This window comes from Ranitomeya imitator, chromosome 4 (genome assembly GCF_032444005.1).
Source record: "Ranitomeya imitator isolate aRanImi1 chromosome 4, aRanImi1.pri, whole genome shotgun sequence".
In the NCBI taxonomy this organism is placed as follows: domain Eukaryota; kingdom Metazoa; phylum Chordata; class Amphibia; order Anura; family Dendrobatidae; genus Ranitomeya; species Ranitomeya imitator.
Genome location: NC_091285.1, coordinates 25,892,812 through 25,915,589, shown reverse-complemented (window position 1 = coordinate 25,915,589; position 22,778 = coordinate 25,892,812). Strand labels below are relative to the sequence as shown.

Here is a 22,778-nt window from a genome sequence, read left to right as displayed (position 1 = left end):
AAAATGGAACAGCTGTCATCTACCAGCCAAAATGGAACAGCTGTCATCTACCAGCCAAAATGGAACAGCTGTCATCCACCAGCCAAAATGGAACAGCTGTCATCTATCAGCCAAAATGGAACAGCTGTCATCCACCAGCCAAAATGGAACAGCTGTCATCTATCAGGCAAAATGGAACAGCTGTCATCTGCCAGCCAAAATGGAACAGCTGTCATTGACCAACTAAAATGGAACAGCTGTCATCCGCCAGCCAAAATGGAACAGCTGTCATCTACCAGCCAAAATGGAACAGCTGTCATCTGCCAGCCAAAATGGAACAGCTGTCATCTATCAGGCAAAATGGAACAGCTGACATCTATCGGGCAAAATGGAACAGCTGCCATCTGCCAGCCAAAATGGAACAGCTGTCATCCGCCAGCCAAAATGGAACAGCTGTCATCTACCAGACAAAATTGAACAGCTGTCATCTACCAGACAAAATGGAACAGCTGTCATCTACCAGACAAAATGGAACAGCTGTCATCTATCAGCCAAAATGGAACAGCTGTCATCTATCAGGCAAAATGGAACAGCTGTCATCTATCAGGCAAAATGGAACAGCTGTCATCTACCAGGCAAAATGGAACAGCTGTCATCTATCAGCCAAAATGGAACAGCTGTCATCCACCAGCCAAAATGGAACAGCTGTCATCTATCAGCCAAAATGGAACAGCTGTCATCCACCAGCCAAAATGGAACAGCTGTCATCTATCAGGCAAAATGGAACAGCTGTTATCTGCCAGCCAAAATGGAACAGCTGTCATTGACCAACTAAAATGGAACAGCTGTCATCCGCCAGCCAAAATGGAACAGCTGTCATCTACCAGCCAAAATGGAACAGCTGTCATCTGCCAGCCAAAATGGAACAGCTGTCATCTATCAGGCAAAATGGAACAGCTGACATCTATCGGGCAAAATGGAACAGCTGCCATCTGCCAGCTAAAATGGAACAGCTGTCATCCGCCAGCCAAAATGGAACAGCTGTCATCTACCAGACAAAATGGAACAGCTGTCATCTACCAGACAAAATGGAACAGCTGTCATCTACCAGACAAAATGGAACAGCTGTCATCTATCAGCCAAAATGGAACAGCTGTCATCTATCAGGCAAAATGGAACAGCTGTCATCTATCAGGCAAAATGGAACAGCTGTCATCTACCAGGCAAAATGGAACAGCTGTCATCTACCAGCCAAAATTGAACAGCTGTCATCTATCAGGCAAAATGGAACAGCTGTCATCTATCAGGCAAAATGGAACAGCTGACATCTATCGGGCAAAATGGAACAGCTGTCATCCGCCAGCCAAAATGGAACAGCTGTCATCCGCCAGCCAAAATGGAACAGCTGTCATCTACCAGACAAAATGGAACAGCTGTCATCTACCAGACAAAATGGAACAGCTGTCATCTACCAGACAAAATGGAACAGCTGTCATCTATCAGCCAAAATGGAACAGCTGTCATCTATCAGGCAAAATGGAACAGCTGTCATCTATCAGGCAAAATGGAACAGCTGTCATCTACCAGGCAAAATGGAATAGCTGTCATCTACCAGCCAAAATGGAACAGCTGTCATCTATCAGGCAAAATGGAACAGCTGTCATCTACCAGCCAAAATGGAACAGCTGTCATCTACCAGCCAAAATGGAACAGCTGTCATCCACCAGCCAAAATGGAACAGCTGTCATCTATCAGCCAAAATGGAACAGCTGTCATCCACCAGCCAAAATGGAACAGCTGTCATCTATCAGGCAAAATGGAACAGCTGTCATCTGCCAGCCAAAATGGAACAGCTGTCATTGACCAACTAAAATGGAACAGCTGTCATCCGCCAGCCAAAATGGAACAGCTGTCATCTACCAGCCAAAATGGAACAGCTGTCATCTGCCAGCCAAAATGGAACAGCTGTCATCCACCAGACAAAATGGAACAGCCTCAGCTGAATGATTTACAGCTACTACCCAGCCTGAGTACATGTGGAGGTTGCCCGGTTGCTAGGGAATCACCGCATGTGTTTAAGCTGTCTAGTAGCTGTAAATCATTCAGCTGAGGCGATGAAAACTAAATCTCCGAGCAGTTGCAAATACTCGGAGACTACCCGAGCGTGCTGGTGAAAACCCGAGCAACGAGTATACTCGCTCATCACTAGTTGTGGCCAAATAAATCCACCAATTAGAAGGGGTGTTCACATAATATTGACTATGTTGTGCATAGTTTCTGGTTCTCCTATCCTTTTTTCGCTATATTGATGCAACAGGGAAGAAATAGAAATTCTGATATCTACAAACCAAAACGGAACAGCTGTCATCTATCGGCCCTTCTGTCCGTGCATATCCAGTATTGAAGTACGTTATGCCTGATTTGGCCTCCTTACCTACCTCAGTTGGGCTACATGCCACCTGCCACGATAGTATAGTTGTATCATATTAATCCCTTGACTAACAAGACTCACAACCATTATACTTTACTTACAGCAAAATTCTGGTGACCTCCACTCGATGAGAACGCCTTTCCTGGAGCAGGCCATGGCATAGGTGGAAATAGCGGAGCACATACATTCCTTCCCATCGGAACAAGAGCAGACATCATAGCGGCAATTCTTCAGATATGGAAGGGGATTGACCTCACTGTGACAGGGCTGGAATGTGTACTCCATGAGGGTGGAGCAGACTTCCTCTGCATATCGGGCTAATAAGAGGAATTAGAAAAGACATGGTTACAACATGTATTTTGGACGTGTAGACAAGTGTTGGCAGAAGCTCCTGTGGTCCTGGCCAGCCAAGGAATTCTAACGAGAGCAGATCAAAAAGCTCCATGTCAACATTTTCATAAAAGGCTCTGTTGGCGTCATGTTCTCCATGTTTGCTTCATGGTTGATGGTTGTGTTTTGTAAGAGATCTTACATTTGTTGTCAACTTTTTTTGCACTTTCTTATAAACAGTGACACCTACAATACTCTCTATATCCAGTGACGGCCCCCATCAACAGAGACAGCCCCTGTAGCTCACAAAAAAACTGTGACGGCCACTGAGCCAGCTCTACAAATGCAATGCATTGCTCTGTAATCAGTGGCAGACACAATGCTTTTCTCTATAAACAGCAACAGCCTCGGTGCCCCATATAATCAGTGACAAGAACAGTACCTTCCCCTATAGCATGTTTTTAACTACAAAGCCCTCCCCTATTAACAGTAAAAGTAAAAAGTGCCCTTCTTCATAAACAATGACAACAGTGCCCGCCATACACTCAGTAACAGACACAATTTCGTCCCATAATACTCTTCCCTAAAAAAACAACAACAGCCAGTATCCTCCATATTAATCAATGACAAATTGTACCCTCCCCCAAAATATTGTTGACAGCAACCTATAAACAGTAATAGTAACTTTAACCTTTTCTATGAACAGTGAAAGCCACAGTGCCCTCCCCTAGAATCAGTGATAGCCACCATTCTCTTTTCTTTCGTATAGACCCTTACCTCTTTTTGGGTTCAGATTACAGGGATCGGTGTCTTGTTTAACCAGATCGGCACAGTCACCGTTCAGTTTCCAAGAATTTCCAAAGTCTTCCACACTTGTCTCGACAAGTCCTGAGGGCGTACGGAAGTCATCCCCTTGATTTCCATTGTAGTTCCCACAAAGGCCACTAGTGGATTCCGCAAAAACTGGAGAAAGCTGTAATGGAACATCAAGATTAGATTCCCCTGAGGTGGCGATGTAGCGAAACGGTCAGTTTTCTACACAGGTTGCTAAAGATCCCAGCATGAGGGCACGTTGCAATCAACTTATTGTTAAGTGACCTTGTAGAAATTGTCCAAAGTGTAAAACCCTTTTGGAATGTATCATTTAAAGAATGATCATGTTTGTTAAAATGTATTTTTAAAAACATTTTGGTAATGGGTTTTTTAATTCTCCATATAATGAGCTATAAAAACAAACTGAAATCTTGAAATTTTACCTCTGACTACTAAGCCAAATACCAGACTCTTACTTCCTGTGGTGCATCATTTTCAACAGGCGATGGCCAACTCCTCCCCTTCTCTTAGCAGTGACCTTTGTCCAGATTAGAGCATGCCTAGAAAAGCTCTCCTGTATAACTCAATGAGTCAGTGTCAGTGTATTGCAGCCGATGGATGCTCTATATAGAAGGAAACATGAGTCTAGTATTGGGTTTAGTGGCCCTGGTAAAAATTCCAAGATTTCAGATTTTTTTTGCCAGATCAATCTGAGTCCTGAAGACTCCATTGATAGCGACTTATTTCTCTAAGAAAAAAAGGAAGATACGTGGGAAATCTAAAAGGTCGGAACCTTCTTTCCCAAGACATCATCTGTTTGGGAAGAATTGAGAGACCTCAATTTTAGATGGTCAGCAAATCCCACCAAAATCGGTAGGTTTTAATGAACAAGTGGACCTTTATGTCTCCCGAGAAGTCTTCAAGGACCAAGCCGTGGTGTTCCTCACCTTAATTATGAGTTTTCCATGACCGTCCCAATCGATCTGTAGATCCTCTCGATACGAGAGCCGTACGGAGGACAAAGCTGTAGTCTGGATACGAAGGTATCCTGTTAAGAAATCCAATTACATCAATTTAGGTTTCACATTTTCCGTCTAGCATCTTCTGAGACAAGACAGCTAATGAGACATAATGCATTTATATACAGGCTGCTCGTCCACTGAAATTGTATAACTGAACACTGACTAATGATATAAAGCTGCCACGGTCTCATTAGCTAAGTTGTTATTTTTCACTCAAGGGTACAGCTATGGGGGTTGCAGACATCTCACCCGGGTCTAGTGCTTGTTTCTTTCTCTTGAGATAACACCACTCTAGTCTAATTATTTATTTGAAAGCAGATGAGTTGCAATACCAGACACTGCCCATTGATAATGGTGGCGCTGTTTGTGGTGTTTTTTGGGGACTGCATATAAACGTATTATGTAAGAAGAGCTCTTCTACATCATTATGTTCAGTCTCTCTTTTCAAGATTGCCTTTGATATTAAAATTAATCCTGCATTTGACTAATGTGGGATTATTTAAAAGAGATTAAAAAAACTTTAACTTTACTACCTAGAAACGATCAAGAAGATGGATTAAATTCCTTAAAAAAAACAACACTATATATTGCCCTTTTTAAAAACAGCACCACTTGTATTTACAGGTCGCGCCTGGTATTGCAGTTTAGCTCCATTGACATGAATGTTTCACAGCTGCAATGTGGTGATGTTTTTGAAAAAATATATTTTTCTCATTTTGGCCAACTCTTTTCCATAGTCGCCTCTTAAAGGGGTGTTTGCATGGTACAAAATAAATGAAGACTACATGTATAGTATTGCCCTATGGTGCATTATTACCTTGCAGCAACGGAAGCATGATGTCCTGTCCGTTTACAGAGACGCCTCCTCCATGTTTGAATTTCAATGTAATATTATGAATGTCCAGGAGACGCACGGTGGCTGATCTGGTGCACACAGCATCGGGATCATCTGCACACTAGAAACAGAGAGCAAAATGGACTTAAAGGGGTTATTCCCATCTTTGTAAATGGGTTTTGTCGCACAGTGCTTGTAAATACAAGCAATTTTGAAACTTACTTCTCATTAAAATTTTCATCCATTTTTGAGATATTAGCACTTTGCTTTTAATAACCAATTGTTGCCTTGGATACCGCCCACCACCACTGCTAGACAGTACAATATGGACAGTGCTTACAAGGACTTTTCTATTCAGCTTGTAACAAGTATTTTGAAGATGACAGTTACTTCCAAGTCTTGGGCCAGCTTCAGCACAAGCTAGACAACAATGGTTCTTGCAAGCTAGACAACAAAGGTGGTCGGTCTCCTAAGCAACCAGTTGTAAACAAAAGAAAAAGTGTTAATATCACACAAATGGCTGACAATTTTAATATGCAGTAAATTTGCAAAATTGTTTGTTTTTACAAGAACTATCAGAAAAAAATCTATTTATGAAGATGGGAAAAAAAACACTTTAAGGCCGGGGTCACACCTAACTTATAAAAATACGGTCCGTTTTTTACAGCCGAGATACGCAGAAATGTTCATGAACAGTGATCCGTATGTCATCTGTATTCAATGCGTGGATGCAATTTTTTCTCCAAAAAGTATCCCTGTGTCATGTGTCATCCGCATGGCATCCGTACGGCGAGATTTTCTCGCCGGCTTACAAAATGGACATATAATGGGTTCAAATATTCGTGAAATCATATATACAGTATATATATATATATATATATATATATATTGTTATATTTCATACAGAGCTAGATAGCATAAAAGTCGGTAGTTCAATTGTCGGCTTTTGCTACATAATTACCGAACCCGACAGGATGTGAGACATGATTACATACAGTAAACCATTGCATATCCGTTATATTTTTATATGCCCCTCACTAATAATGTTAGTAGTGTGTGTGTGCAAAATGTGGGAGCTCTAGGTGTTAAATTAAAGGGTTTATTCATGGAAAAAACTGGCGTGGGCCAGGGAAAGCCGGTGACTGAGGGTAGATATTAATAGCCTGGAGAGGGTCCATGGTTATTGCCTGCCCCCCCCCCCCGGCTAAAAACATCTGCCCCCAGCCACCCCAGAAAAGGCGCATCTGGAAGATGCTCCTATTCTGGCACTTAGCCTCTCTCTTCCCACTGCCCTGTGGCATTAGCATATGGGGTAATAAGGGGTTAATGTCACCTTGCTATCGTAAGGTGACATTAAGCCTAGTTAATAACGGAGAGGTGTCAATAAGACACCTATCCATTATTAATCCAATAGTAGGAAAGGTTTAATAATACACACACACATTAAGAATAAAGTATTTTATTGAAAGAAAGAAACACACAGGTTTTTAATATGTTTATTGTACGCTCAATCCGACTGAAGACCCTCGTTCTCCCTAAAAAAAAAATAAAAAAATAAAAAAAGCAAGAATATCCCATACCTGTCCGCCGTACAGTCAAGTCCCACGCTGTAAATCCAACTCAAGGGGTTAAATACATTTACAACCAGGAGCGCTGCGAATGCAGCGGCTCCCGGCTATAAAAGACTTGGCGGAGCTTCAGTGACGTCACCGCTAGTCACAGAAGCTCCGCCCCCTGCATTTAATTAATTCCCCAGTCTACAGTCGGGAGCGGCCACATTAGCAGCCCTCCTGGGATATTATTGCTTTTTTATTTTGCATTTTTTACAGGAGAACGAGGGTCTTCAGTTGGATTGAGCGTACAATAAAGATAATGAAACCTGTGTGTTTGTTTATTTATTTCATTAAAATACTTTATTCTTAACGTGTGTGTGGTTTTTTTTAACCCTTTCAGACTAGTGGCTTAATAATGGATAGGTATAGAACCAGAAACACATGGGCTACTTCCACATTAAACAAGTCTGTAGGAACCTGTTCACACACCACCAAGAAATTTTTTTTTCACAACAGAGTATTTTTGACCTCACTGTGCTCTTTTGTGTTTAATAATGGATAGGTGTCTTATTGACACCTCTCCATTATTAACCAGGCTTAATGTCACCTTACAATAGCAAGGTGACATTAAACCCTTATTACCCCATATGCCACCACCAAAGGGTAGTGGGAAGAGAGAGGCTAAGTGCCAGAATAGGTGCACCTTACAGAGGTGCCTTTTCTGGGGTGGCTGGGGGCAGATGTTTTTGTCGGTAATGATTTAGCAAAAGCCAACAATTGAATTACCGGCTTTTTGCTATCTAGCATTGTATGAAATATAAATATATATACATATGAGTGTCAATTACATATACTGTATATATATATATATATATATATATATATATATATATATACTCCTATACTATGTGTAGACATTTATTTGATCTATTCTACTCTAACCTGTCAGTGTGATTTTACTGTACACCGCACTGAATTGCCGGCTTTTCTATAGGACACAAGTGCGTATTTCTCGCTATCACAGGTGTGGTCTGTGTGTAATCCGTATTTTTCTCGCCCCCATAGACTTGCATTGGCGGATTTTTGGAGGAATACGCTGACAGTCGCAGCATGCTGCGATTTTCTCAGCCCGTAAAATACGGCCGAGAAATATACGGCTGATGGAAGCTGCCCCATAGAGAAACATTGGTCCGAGTGCAATGCTTTGTTTTTGCGCCTCTCCCTCTGTATTTCTCTCTAGTGTGACCCCGGCAGATTTTAACTGTCAGAAGAAGGATAATTCCAGATATACTGTAAAATAATGGGGTCTCTAATGATCTTATCCCATTCATAGAAGTGGTGTCCTCCTAAATAGTAATGGTTCTACTGGCAGGGGGCAACCTGTTCATATCTTATAGTTATGCCCTTAGTAGGGCCTGAAGGCAAAGATAAAGATGGGGCCATCATTGGAGACTAAACAGAAGCATAACCCCAAATTTTAAACAAAGTGGCTCTCCCTGTAAGCAATGTTCAGTATTTTGGCAGACCCCATTAAGTTTGGCCAACTCTGACTCTGCTGCTCTGGCACTGGCCTTGATTTTGAGTATGTGATTGGGCACATCCAACTAGATGTCCAATCCTGCTGATGACCCCCGACATATGAAGGATGTTAACCTCCTCTAAACTCCTAGGACGCGGTCACTAATGCAGCTCTCTCATATCCATGATTTATAGATAAAAGCCCAATCGGTGGTCTACTATACTGGCCAAATTGCCGTTTTGTAAGTTTACACTAATGGCATTTTGAGAGTCCACTGATCGGCACATGGGGGCGCTGTGCACCGGGCACATTGGTTATTAGTAAATCTTGGATGCCTTTCTTGATCTCTCTCCATATTTCCATCTGTGTTGGCATCAGTCTTCTATATAATTCCCAGGATGTTCATCGGAAAGTGAGAGAGTGGAGAAAACTAGGTCAGTATTTACTGGAACACCCGTTCACAATTAAAGGGGTTTTCTCATTAGAGGCAGCGCCCCCTGCCGAAAAAAGATAGTATTACAATGCAACTATTTAAATAAGTGATTGTCTCAGACGTCTGTGTCTTTTTCACGTACGCAAAAAAATTTGGTGCAAGTGTCAGCGGTGTTTTGGATCGGAGTTTCATCACAGGTCAGTGAATCATCAGTGTGTCATCAGTGAATCATCAGTATGTCATCAGTATTTCTTAAGAGTTTGATCATTGTGTCATTAGGCCTCTTTCGCACGTCAGTGTCTCCAGTACGTGTGTCTGTCACTGTTTTTTCACAGACCGTGTGTCCGAGTGACCCATACGTAGATATGTCAGTTTTTGTGCAGCTGCACGGATCACACGGACCCATTCAAGTCAATGGGTGCATGCAAACACGTACCGCACACGGATGCCGTCCATGTGATGCATCAGTATCACATGGACGGCCGCCGGGGAAGAAGCGCTACAGTAAGCGCTGTTCCCCGGCGGCAGGTGCTGAAGCCGGCTCTTAGAATTCTCCCCTTTTCTGCCGGCGATCGGCGCGAGCAGAGGAGAATGATGAGTTATCTTAAAGTCCGAACGATGGCAGTAGGTGGGGGACAATTACTCCCATCATCCGACACCTGCTTCCGCTACTAATAGCAACAGCAGGAGCGGATGATCGGGGTATTCCTCAGCTGCCGGCTGCGATCTAACTCAATAAATTAATGAAAACCCCGACGTGGGTTCCCCCCTATTTTCTTGAACCAACTAGACCAAACTCACAGCTGGGGTCTGCAACCCTCAGCTATCAGCTTCTGTACGTGTCCACCCCTGTATCCAGAATTTCTAATGAGTGATCGTCAGCACAATATATAAAGACCTCCACTAGTTAAAAGTAGGAAAAAAATAGGAAATAGAAATCTTTCAGCATAGTAATATGGAAACATTTTTTGTGTGTTTTGAAGCAGCAGGTCGGAGGCAGGAGTAGACCTGATCAGGAGATTTCTAGTAAGTGTTTTATCTCAACCCAGAGCTGGACTCACAGCAACGCTGCTCAGTACTGCAGAATAATGTGCTGCTTCTTAACATGTACGACATAAACACATTGGATCAGGAATCCCTCATGTCTGTGTGTGCTGTGTTTGGGAGACATTACAGCACTCAGTGATCAACTTTCTTTCTTTGTACCTCATAGTTTATGTTGTGACTGTGCCTCATTTTGTCAGAATCTGGACTCAACAAATAATTTTTTTGCCATGTTTGATCTTGTGGTCTAACACACAAAAAAACCTCTTCAAAGGGTCTGTTTAAAAAAATGATATTCATTATGTGTAAGAGGGGGATGGTCATGTGCTTCTCCCTTGGTTAGAAAAATGGTTATAACCCGTCTATGCAAAAAAGTGTTTTATATTGCATAGAACCTTATAGGCACCAAGGTGGACGGTTAATGTTTTGCTATAATACGTGCATGACTCAATGTGTTCTGATAAATTTATTAGATATAGGGAAAGGATAAGATTAGTACATAGGACATAGGTTAAGATTTATCTATAAGATAGGATTGGATATAGCGCAGTGGTGGGCACAATAAGGTCAGAAAGTAGACAGGTTTAGGATAGAAACAGTTAATGTGTTTAGGAACAACCCCAGTGTGGGAGGGGCAGGGCCAGTTTAACAAGAGGAACACTTGGTTAGTGCAGTCAGAGTAATAGATTAGATGGAGAGAGAGCAGTAGTTGGAGGTCTGCGGGCACGAGGAGCACGGGCTGTTCAGCAGCAAGAGAACATCAGCCATAATCTCGGAATGGAATGTCCGGGGCCTACGGTCCAACTTAGGCACTGAGAAGTGTGCCTCAACATCTTCCTAGAAGAGGAAATCAGATGAGGAATCACATAAGGGAGTTGGGACAGGACTGACGTTAGAGGCACGGCTGCCCCATACTTGCCAGGATAAAAGTTCCCTGTTCTCCCGATCAGTGCAGAACCCAGTGGTCAGATTACCCATCAATCAAATAGGTGATAACTTGTGTTAACCGGATAACCCCTTTAAGAAACCATATAGCATCCCAACATAACCAGTGCCCCATGGTTGTCTCTTTATGAGCTGTGGTCTTCCCAATGTGGTACCTGCACAGTCTCTATGGCCACAGAGAAAGATCCGTCCACCATGTCTTTCGCAAGTAAGTAATGACAGATCCCGCTGAAGGTAAAATGCTTGTTGTCAAAGCTCTTGAAGTGCGATTGTCCAGTGACGTAGCATTCCCCTTGAGCAAAAACAATGGAAAACATACATAATTAGGAAGACTTTATAGAAGATATTTGCAGGAATCGAGTTAGAAACTTTTCATTTTTATTTCATAAATCAATAGTACCGGTGAAAATAATAAACTTTGTAATATATCCTATCAGATAAATCCACTTTGTTTTCCTCATGGACTGAAATTTCGCTCTCAGTTCATGAGTAAAAGCTGTAAAATCCGTATTCAGTGAGGACAGATTTCCCCATTACTGAGATAGGAGATGACAGTTGGTGCTTTTGAAATTCTATGGAGGCAGAGATAGACATTCCGCTGCAAGTTCTCCGTTACATCTCCATAGAACTTTATGAGCACCAACTGTCATCTCCTATCGCAGTAAAGGGAAAATCTGTCTTCGGTGAAGACAGATTTTACCCCTAAATTAGAATTTTACCTCTAAATAAAGAATTTTCAGATGAAAAAGAAGCAGATTTCTCAGATAAGATATCTGACAAAGTGTCCTACTTGGTTACTCTTTAAAGCATACCTGTTATCTGTGATGTGTGTACATGAGCAATAACACTATTTATGGCCATTATGTGACGTATACTGAATTTGTCACCAATTTACCCCTCTAATTAATTATTAGTGGTCTCTGAGCTAACACTGAGTGCTATAATGTTTCCCATACAAAGCACACACAGACATGGGGGATTCCTCTTCCCTGTGTTTATGTCGTACATGTTAAGAAGCAACACATTATTCTGCAGTACTGAGCAGCGTTGCTGTGAATCCAGCTGTCATGAGATAAAACACTTACTAGAAAGCTGCAGCATAATCATCCTGTGCATAAATAACTTTCCTCTTTCTTCCTATTTATCGCTCCATCTCCCTCCCTCATAGATGTTATTGGCCATCTACAATCTGACCCCTCCAAAAAATCCCTACAGGCGTCAATATCAGACATTTCAACAAACTTTCTTGTTCATGCACACACACGAGTTTAGGGAATTCATGAACCAACCAATCACGACGCAGCTTTCATTTCTCAAGAGCAGTTTAAGAAATGAATGTTGTATTTTGATTGGTTGCTATGGGCAACAAAGACAGTATTGACAAATGAGGCCCGTTATTTCTATTCTTACTCAATTCTACAAGATTCTATGGGTCAGATTTACAAACTCTGCCTAAGGGTTCATTCAGGCGTCCATTAACTACGGTCCTTGTGTGGATCGCAATGCACGGACAGGCCGTAGGCGTTCTTTTGACCCAAATTTAACAGGCTCATGGGCGTTTAGAGGAGGAGACCTTCAAGTTTGGATCATGAAGCCGGCAGGCAGTCCGAGCATCGCAGTCCGCACACGGACCGTGCTTAACGGACGTCTGAATTCGGCCTAAAAGAAAGACTGTCTCTGTTGCTCATAGCAACCAATCACAGCTCAGCTTTCATTTTTCAAGCGCAGAAAATGAAATATAAGCTGCGCTCTGATTGGCTGCCAGATCGTCTTAGTTTTTAGACTGATCCATGAATCTCCCCCCCATTTGCGCGTGAACGTGAAACTTTATAGTAATGTCTGATGTTCGCACCTTCAGGGGATGTGGAAAGTTTTGCTTTGAAACAGTGGAAAAATGTCCCGCTCATAAAAAGTTAATGATCACACAAGTCACTCTTGTTACACCGAGGAGAAATCTGAATGGAAATTCGTCCAGACATTACTGATTTACTAATAGAAGGACGATTACCGAGAGCCGGAATGTAATTATTCCAGAATAGGCCGGAACTTGTCCTTCTCTGAACTATAATCATATTAGGCCCCCGTAGATTGTGATAATGGGGATTATAATAATTATTATAATAGTTGGATATACACAGCACTTTAAATCGCCCTATTAGGATATTTTAAAGGAGACACAACTGATAAAAAACAATCGTTTTTACCATCGATCCCAGATTGGCGATCAACTGGTTGACGTAGATCGGCATCTGGAACCTCGAAATATAACAGCACCTTCTAGTGTTCAAAGTGAGGTACTACATGCTGGTTATTTACTTGAATCACCAACCAGGTAGATAGGCAAGATCGATGGGCAGAAAAATGGTTAAAAAAAAGAATACCCCTCCAGAAAACTATCACCAGATCCTATGAATGCTGGAATTCCATAGTGACGGAACACCACGGCTCTGTACAATGTGTAATGGCCATTCTCAGGACTGCAGCTCAGCCCCCATTTACATGAGTGGTATCCTGTACTAAACGGTTTGTCCACAGTGATGTTATTAGAGTCCGATGGGTTCTGGTGCAAAATTTGGACCTGAGCCCCCACTTCCATGTTAGTCAGATGTATCAGCCCTTGTAGTGTTCTAAATCCTATAAAGACATCCTTTACTAATTTCACCCATCCTGGCCTCCTTCCTGCTCTAATGCTTCGCTCCTGAGCCCTTTCCTGGTATAATGTCGCCCATCCTGGGTCGCTTCCTGTAATAATGTCCCCCATCTTGGATCCCTTCCTGATACCATCCTGGATCCCTTCCTGGAATAATGTCCCCTATTCTGGGTCCTTTCACTAAAAGTCTTCCCATCCTGGCCCCTTCCAGTAATATATGTTCTCCATATCGGCCCCCTCTAGTAACATATTTCCCCCATACTGGGCCCTTTCCTGGTATAATGTCCCCCATCCTGGATCCCTTCCTGGTATAATGTCTCCCATTCTGCAGACTTTCACTAAAAGTTTTCCCATCCTGGTGTAATGTCCCCATCCTGACCCCTTCCAGTAATATATGTTTCCCATATTGGCCCCCTCTAGTATCATATTTCCCCCATACTGGGCCCCTTCCTGATATAATGTCCCAGCTCGTGTGCCCATCCGGAAAAATGTTCCACCTTTCTGCTACTGCTCTCTAAGGCTTCTTTCACACTAGCGTCGGGCCCGGCCCGTCGCAGTGCGTCGGGCCGAGGTTACCGACGCTAGCGTTGCCTCCGCCGCACAACGGGTGCAGCGGATGCTGTTTTTCAGCGCATCCGCTGCCCCATTGTGAGGTGCGGGGAGGTGGGGGAGGAGTTCCGGCCGCGCATGCGCGATCGGAAAAGACGGTCCGTCGGCTGCAAAAAATGTTACATGGAATGTTTTTTGCGGCCGACGGTCGGCTGAAACACGGCGCAACCGTCGCGCGACAGTTGCGACGTGTGGCAATCCGTCGCAATGCGTCGCGTAATGTTAGTCAATGGAGAAAAAACGCATCCTGCAAACACTTTTTCAGGATGCGTTTTTTTCTGCAAAACGACGCATTGTGACGGATTGCAGTTAACGCTAGTGTGAAAGTAGCCTAACACAGATCCCCCTGCTGCCACTGACTTTTTTTCAGGGGACACAACTCCACTGACTTCAATCATCAGGACAAATACGCAAATGACTGATGATGAGTGATGGACAAGGTCACTCATGGCTGTTTCCACTACTAGGCCGGTTATTGGGGAACTCACAGTGAGCGTATGGTATATACACCTCTTATTCCAACACATGGAATGTATATATATAGATATCCCGATATGATAACTACCAGCTCCATGGTAAAAAAAAGGAACTACTAGCTGCCACCACCAATCGTTTATACAGGCGAACTGGACACCCGTTACAGGTATGGATTTTAGGGTGCGGTTTACAGAGCAAAAGGAACAGAGCTATTAAATGTGATGTATTTAATCCGGAAAAGTAGGCAGTGTTTATTAAAAAAAATATACAAAGATTTTACATGGGAAAAACAATACGGTATATATAGTTACATGAAACTTAGAGCAACAAGCAGAGCCACAGAGCACTGTGTCTTCCAGAACTGACAATTACAGAAACCCGACATTGATTTACAATAGATCCAGGTTACGCCCACATGCTTCCCCTTGGTTACCTCATATGGGGGGCTAGTCGTAGGAATGTGCTAGGTCTTTTCGATGTTTATGAGATCTTCAACTTTCAGGATATCTTTGTCCCGGAGGTCCCAGACGGTCATGTTTCCTATCACAATTTTACCTTTCTCTAGAGATGAAAGATGGCATGGATAGCATCATCCATCTGACCAATATTAAGTTGGAGGTGTTCGGCCAGCCTTACAGTGATGTGAGTGAATGTATCATGTTCATCCATTCGCTACGACAATTAACATATATCTCCCATAAATATTGGATCGATGCGAACCCCAATATTCATCCCTGACCACGGGCTCCAGAGTCTCTGAGATAATTCCTTTGAATAGAAGAAGCCCCTGTACTTTTTCCACATCTGAGTATACCAGATCTAGACTTGGCGGTTGGTTCTCTCAGAGATCATTTGTTGTAATTACCTGTTCATGGCTAGAGGTCCTACTTCAATGGAGGTTGAAATGTCAGCACTTTTCTAAGTTCCCCAGTTATAATTAATACCATATGTTCAATGTGAGGGAGATATCTTATGGATTTTCAATTTTTCTCTAAAAAAAAAGATTCTTCACACAATCCCCTGCTCCCACAACGCACCTCATCCTCTTCTATAGCCAGCGGTAGTTGACTTCAGCGTGCCAGCTATGGGCAACGCACGACACCACTGCTACCCAACACCGGTGACTGGCATGTCAACATTTGCTGCTGACCTTCAATTGGCAGGTAGCATTGAGGTGCAATACACTTCACCTGAATGTACATCCAATGGTGCACATCCAGTTGAATTAGTTACTCCCTGTAACAGCGATCGTAATGCTCCCTGTTTGCCCATCTTTCTTGATACATATTTTTCTTAAACCTAATTGTATGTATTTTGGGGTTCAAAATCATTTTTTGTATTTGTGTTTCATATTTTGAACCGTTTATATTCTATAGCTTCAGTATTACACTAATTACTGTCCGCAAAATAAGTTAACTGAGAATCTGTCAGCGAGCTCATTCACCTAGAATTACAGGGACTTTGTTACTTTTTTATCCATCTTTCTCTGTGCTCCTCTTAGCTGTATTATGACCACATCAAAGTTGTTAATGTCTTTCTTCTGGACAACCCCTTTAAGTATATATAAAATGAATATCTCCTTTCGAGTGCAGCATATTTATGTAAGTTTTATTTCAAGGGAAATACCTGGACAATCTTCGTTGCTGCACTCCCAGAGCCCACTTTTGCAGGAGCTAAAAAAGAAAATACCACGTAAATGAAAATCTATTTGTAGCCCACGGGATGTATACAGAATAGAGACCGAAATTCATTATTGTGAGTCTGACCACCCCTGACCACACACATTATGCCTCTTCCTTCACTCGACAGGCTTAGTCAATCAAAATGTAACATTTTAGAAAGCATTTCTCAAAAATGTCTTTATTTTACTCAAGAGCTGCAATCACAAATCTGCTAGCTTCGGAGCTGAACTCTCTCATCATTCCTTGATGGTTTAGTTACTGCAAAGCACTGTACAGCAATCTGATGAAGGAAAAACTACAGTAACTGTCCTCCAGCATTATAGGTGGACTGGTAGGTTTGTGTCTGGTAAACTGGTCAACTATTTATACGGCGTCCGAATAGTGAGTGCAGCTCTGGAATCTTATGCAGGAAAGCAGCATCATTAAATGATACGTTATATAAAGTAACTATACAGTGACTCTACCGACAGAACAGTGAGCGCAGCTCTGGGGCATAATACAGGATGTAACTCAGGATCAGTAATGTAAGGTATGTACACAGTGATTGCAGCAGCAGAATAGTGAGTGCAGCTCTGGAGCATAATACAAGATGTAACTTAGGATCAGTAATGTAATGTATGTACACAGTGACTGCACCAGCAGAATAGTGAGTGCAGCTCTGGAGTATAACACAGGATGTAACTCAGGATCAGTAATGTAATGTATGTACACAGTGACTGCACCAGCAGAATAGTGAGTGCAGCTCTGGGGTATAATACAGGATATAACTCAGGATCAGTAATGTAATGTATGTACACAGTGACTGCACCAGCAGAATAGTGAGTGCAGCTCTGGGGTATAATACAGGATATAACTCAGGATCAGTAATGTATGTACACAGTGACCGCACCAGCAGAATAGTGAGTGCAGCTCTGGGGTATAATACAGGATGTAACTCAGGATCAGTAATGTAATGTATGTACACAGTGACTGCACCAGCAGAATAGTGAGTGCAGCTCTGGGGTATAATACAGGATGTAACTCAGGATCAGTAATGTAATGTATGTACACAGTGACTCCACCAGCAGAATAGTGAGTGCAGCTCTGGGGTATAATACAGGATATAACTCAGGATCAGTAATGTATGTACACAGTGACCGCACCAGCAGAATAGTGAGTGCAGCTCTGGGGTATAATACAGGATGTAACTCAGGATCAGTAATGTAATGTATGTACATAGTGACTGCACCAGCAGAATAGTGAGTGCAGCTCTGGGGTATAATACAGGATGTAACTCAGGATCAGTAATGTAATGTATGTACACAGTGCCTGTACCAGCAGAATAGTGAGTGCAGCTCTGGAGTATAATACAGGATGTAACTCAGGATCAGTAATGTAATGTATGTACACAGTGACTGCACCAGCAGAATAGTGAGTGCAGCTCTGGGGTATAATACAGGATATAACTCAGGATCAGTAATGTATGTACACAGTGACCGCACCAGCAGAATAGTGAGTGCAGCTCTGGGGTATAATACAGGATGTAACTCAGGATCAGTAATGTAATGTATGTACACAGTGCCTGCACCAGCAGAATAGTGAGTGCAGCTCTGGAGTATAATACAGGATGTAACTCAGGATCAGTAATGTAATGTATGTACACAGTGACTGCACCAGCAGAATAGTGAGTGCAGCTCTGGAGTATAATACAGGATGTAACTCAGGATCAGTAATGTAATGTATGTACACAGTGACTGCACCAGCAGAATAGTGAGTGCAGCTCTGGAGTATAATACAGGATGTAACTCAGGATCAGTAATGTAATGTATGTACACAGTGACTGCACCAGCAGAATAGTGAGTGCAGCTCTGGGGTATAATACAGGATGTAACTCAGGATCAGTAATGTAATGTATGTACACAGTGACTGCAGCAGCAGAATAGTGAGTGCAGCTCTGGGGTATAATACAGGATGTAACTCAGGGTCAGTAATGTAGTGTATGTACACAGTGACTCCACCAGCAGAATAGTGAGTGCAGCTCTGGAGTATAATACAGGATGTAACTCAGGATCAGTAATGTAATGTATGTACACGGTGACTGCACCAGCAGAATAGTGAGTGCAGCTCTGGGGTATAATACAGGATGTAACTCAGGGTCAGTAATGTAATGTATGGACACAGTGACTGCACCAGCAGAATAGTGAGTGCAGCTCTAGAGTATAATACAGGATGTAACTCAGGATCAGTAATGTAATGTATGTACACAGTGACTGCACCAGCAGAATAGTGAGTGCAGCTCTGGAGTATAATACAGGATGTAACTCAGGATCAGTAATGTAATGTATGTACACAGTGACTGCACCAGCAGAATAGTGAGTGCAGCTCTGGAGTATAATACAGGATGTAACTCAGGATCAGTAATGTAATGTATGTACACAGTGACAGCACCAGCAGAATAGTGAGTGCAGCTCTGGGGTATAATACAGGATGTAACTCAGGATCAGTAATGTAATGTATGCACACAGTGACTACACCAGCAGAATAGTGAGTGCAGCTCTGGAGTATAATACAGGATGTAACTCAGGATCAGTAATGTAATGTATGTACACAGTGACTGCACCAGCAGAATAGTGAGTGCAGCTCTGGGGTATAATACAGGATATAACTCAGGATCAGTAATGTATGTACACAGTGACCGCACCAGCAGAATAGTGAGTGCAGCTCTGGGGTATAATACAGGGTATAACTCAGGATCAGTAATGTAATGTATGTACACAGTGACTGCACCAGCAGAATAGTGAGTGCAGCTCTGGGGTATAATACAGGATGTAACTCAGGGTCAGTAATGTAATGTATGTACACAGTGACTCCACCAGCAGAATAGTGAGTGCAGCTCTGGAGTATAATACAGGATGTAACTCAGGATCAGTAATATAATGTATGTACACAGTGACTCCACCAGCAGAATAGTGAGTGCAGCTCTGGGGTATAATACAGGATGTAACTCAGGATCAGTAATGTAATGTATGTACACGGTGACTGCACCAGCAGAATAGTCAGTGCAGCTCTGGGGTATAATACAGGATGTAACTCAGGATCAGTAATGTAATGTATGTACACAGGGACTGCACCAGCAGAATAGTGAGTGCAGCTCTGGGGTATAATACAGGATGTAACTCAGGGTCAGTAATGTAATGTATGTACACAGTGACTCCACCAGCAGAATAGTGAGTGCAGCTCTGGAGTATAATACAGGATGTAACTCAGGATCAGTAATGTAATGTATGTACACAGTGACTGCACCAGCATAATAGTGAGTGCAGCTCTGGGGTATAATACAGGATATAACTCAGGATCAGTAGTGTATGTACACAGTGACCGCACCAGCAGAATAGTGAGTGCAGCTCTGGGGTATAATACAGGATGTAACTCAGGATCAGTAATGTAATGTATGTACACAGTGACTGCACCAGCAGAATAGTGAGTGCAGCTCTGGGGTATAATACAGGATGTAACTCAGGATCAGTAATGTAATGTATGTACACAGTAACTCCACCAGCAGAATAGTGAGTGCAGCTCTGGGGTATAATACAGGATATAACTCAAGATCAGTAATGTATGTACACAGTGACCGCACCAGCAGAATAGTGAGTGCAGCTCTGGGGTATAATACAGGATGTAACTCAGGATCAGTAATATAATGTATGTACACAGTGACTCCACCAGCAGAATAGTGAGTGCAGCTCTGGGGTATAATACAGGATGTAACTCAGGATCAGTAATGTAATGTATGTACACGGTGACGGCACCAGCAGAATAGTGAGTGCAGCTCTGGGGTATAATACATTTTGTAACTCAGGATCAGTAATGTAATGTATGTACACAGTGACTGCACCAGCAGAATAGTGAGTGCAGCTCTGGAGTATAATACAGGATGTAACTCAGGATCAGTAATGTAATGTATGTACACAGTGACTGCACCAGCAGAATAGTGAGTGCAGCTCTGGAGTATAATACAGGATGTAACTCAGGGTCAGTAATGTAATGTATGTACACAGTGACTGCACCAGCAGAATAGTGAGTGCAGCTCTGGAGTATAATACAGGATGTAACTCAGGGTCAGTAATGTAATGTATGTACACAGTGACTCCACCAGCAGAATAGTGAGTGCAGCTCTGGAGTATAATACAGGATGTAACTCAGGATCAGTAATGTAATGTATGTACACGGTGACTGCACCAGCAGAATAGTGAGTGCAGCTCTGGGGTATAATACAGGATATAACTCAGGGTCAGTAATGTAATGTATCTACACAGTGACTGCACCAGCAGAATAGTGAGAGCAGCTCTGGAGTATAATACAGGAGGTAACTCAGGATCAGTAATGTAATGTATGTACACAGGGACTGCACCAGCAGAATAGTGAGTGCAGCTCTGGGGTATAATACAGGATGTAACTCAGGATCAGTAATGTATGTACACAGTGACTGCACCAGCAGAATAGTGAGTGCAGCTCTGGGGTATAATACAGGATGTAACTCAGGATCAGTAATGTAATGTATGTACCCAGTGACTGCACCAGCAGAATAGTGAGAGCAGCTCTGGAGTATAATACAGGAGGTAACTCAGGATCAGTAATGTAATGTATGTACACAGGGACTGCACCAGCAGAATAGTGAGAGCAGCTCTGGAGGATAATACAGGATGTAACTCAGGATCAGTAATGTAATGTATGTACACAGGGACTGCACCAGCAGAATAGTGAGAGCAGCTCTGGAGGATAATACAGGATGTAACTCAGGATCAGTAATGTAAAGTATGTACACAGTGACTGCACCAGCAGAATAGTGAGTGCAGCTCTGGAGTATAATACAGGATGTAACTCAGGATCAGTAATGTAATGTATGTACCCAGTGACTGAACCAGCAGAATAGTGAGTGCAGCTCTGTAGTATAATACAGGATGTAACTCAGGATCAGTAATGTAATGTATGTACACAGTGACTGCACCAGCAGAATAGTGAGTGCAGCTCTGGAGTATAATACAGGATGTAACTCAGGATCAGTAATGTAATGTATGTACACAGTGACTGCACCAGCAGAATAGTGAGTGCAGCTCTGGAGTATAATACAGGATGTAACTCAGGATCAGTAATGTAATGTATGTACACAGTGACTGCACCAGCAGAATAGTGAGTGCAGCTCTGGAGTATAATACAGGATGTAACTCAGGATCAGTAATGTAATGTATGTACACAGTGACTGCACCAGCAGAATAGTGAGTGCAGCTCTGGAGTATAATACAGGATGTAACTCAGGATCAGTAATGTAATGTATGTACCCAGTGACTGCACCAGCAGAATAGTGAGTGCAGCTCTGTAGTATAATACAGGATGTAACTCAGGATCAGTAATGTAATGTATGTACACAGTGACTGCACCAGCAGAATAGTGAGTGCAGCTCTGGAGTATAATACAGGATGTAACTCAGGATCAGTAATGTAATGTATGTACACAGTGACTGCACCAGCAGAATAGTGAGTGCAGCTCTGGGGTATAATACAGGATGTAACTCAGGATCAGTAATGTAATGTATGTACACAGTGACTGCACCAGCAGAATAGTGAGTGCAGCTCTGGGGTATAATACAGGATGTAACTCAGGATCAGTAATGTAATGTATGTACACAGTAACTCCACCAGCAGAATAGTGAGTGCAGCTCTGGGGTATAATACAGGATATAACTCAAGATCAGTAATGTATGTACACAGTGACCGCACCAGCAGAATAGTGAGTGCAGCTCTGGGGTATAATACAGGATGTAACTCAGGATCAGTAATATAATGTATGTACACAGTGACTCCACCAGCAGAATAGTGAGTGCAGCTCTGGGGTATAATACAGGATGTAACTCAGGATCAGTAATGTAATGTATGTACACGGTGACGGCACCAGCAGAATAGTGAGTGCAGCTCTGGGGTATAATACATTTTGTAACTCAGGATCAGTAATGTAATGTATGTACACAGTGACTGCACCAGCAGAATAGTGAGTGCAGCTCTGGAGTATAATACAGGATGTAACTCAGGATCAGTAATGTAATGTATGTACACAGTGACTGCACCAGCAGAATAGTGAGTGCAGCTCTGGAGTATAATACAGGATGTAACTCAGGGTCAGTAATGTAATGTATGTACACAGTGACTGCACCAGCAGAATAGTGAGTGCAGCTCTGGAGTATAATACAGGATGTAACTCAGGGTCAGTAATGTAATGTATGTACACAGTGACTCCACCAGCAGAATAGTGAGTGCAGCTCTGGAGTATAATACAGGATGTAACTCAGGATCAGTAATGTAATGTATGTACACGGTGACTGCACCAGCAGAATAGTGAGTGCAGCTCTGGGGTATAATACAGGATATAACTCAGGGTCAGTAATGTAATGTATCTACACAGTGACTGCACCAGCAGAATAGT

The 22,778-nt window shown here is 42.6% G+C and overlaps 1 protein-coding gene across 1 annotated transcript in view; it reads right to left on the bottom strand.

The window, feature by feature from the left end:
- VWF (von Willebrand factor) overlaps window positions 1-22,778 on the bottom strand; it is a 179,838-nt gene that overhangs the window by 135,008 nt on the left and 22,052 nt on the right. Inside the window, exons 10-15 of the mRNA XM_069763408.1 lie at window positions 16,267-16,313; window positions 11,060-11,196; window positions 5,393-5,531; window positions 4,501-4,601; window positions 3,518-3,713; window positions 2,512-2,727 (exon numbers count right to left, since the gene is read on the bottom strand). Of these exons, the coding sequence (XP_069619509.1) occupies window positions 2,512-2,727; window positions 3,518-3,713; window positions 4,501-4,601; window positions 5,393-5,531; window positions 11,060-11,196; window positions 16,267-16,313 (836 nt within the window). The remainder of the gene's footprint in view (window positions 1-2,511; window positions 2,728-3,517; window positions 3,714-4,500; window positions 4,602-5,392; window positions 5,532-11,059; window positions 11,197-16,266; window positions 16,314-22,778) is intronic.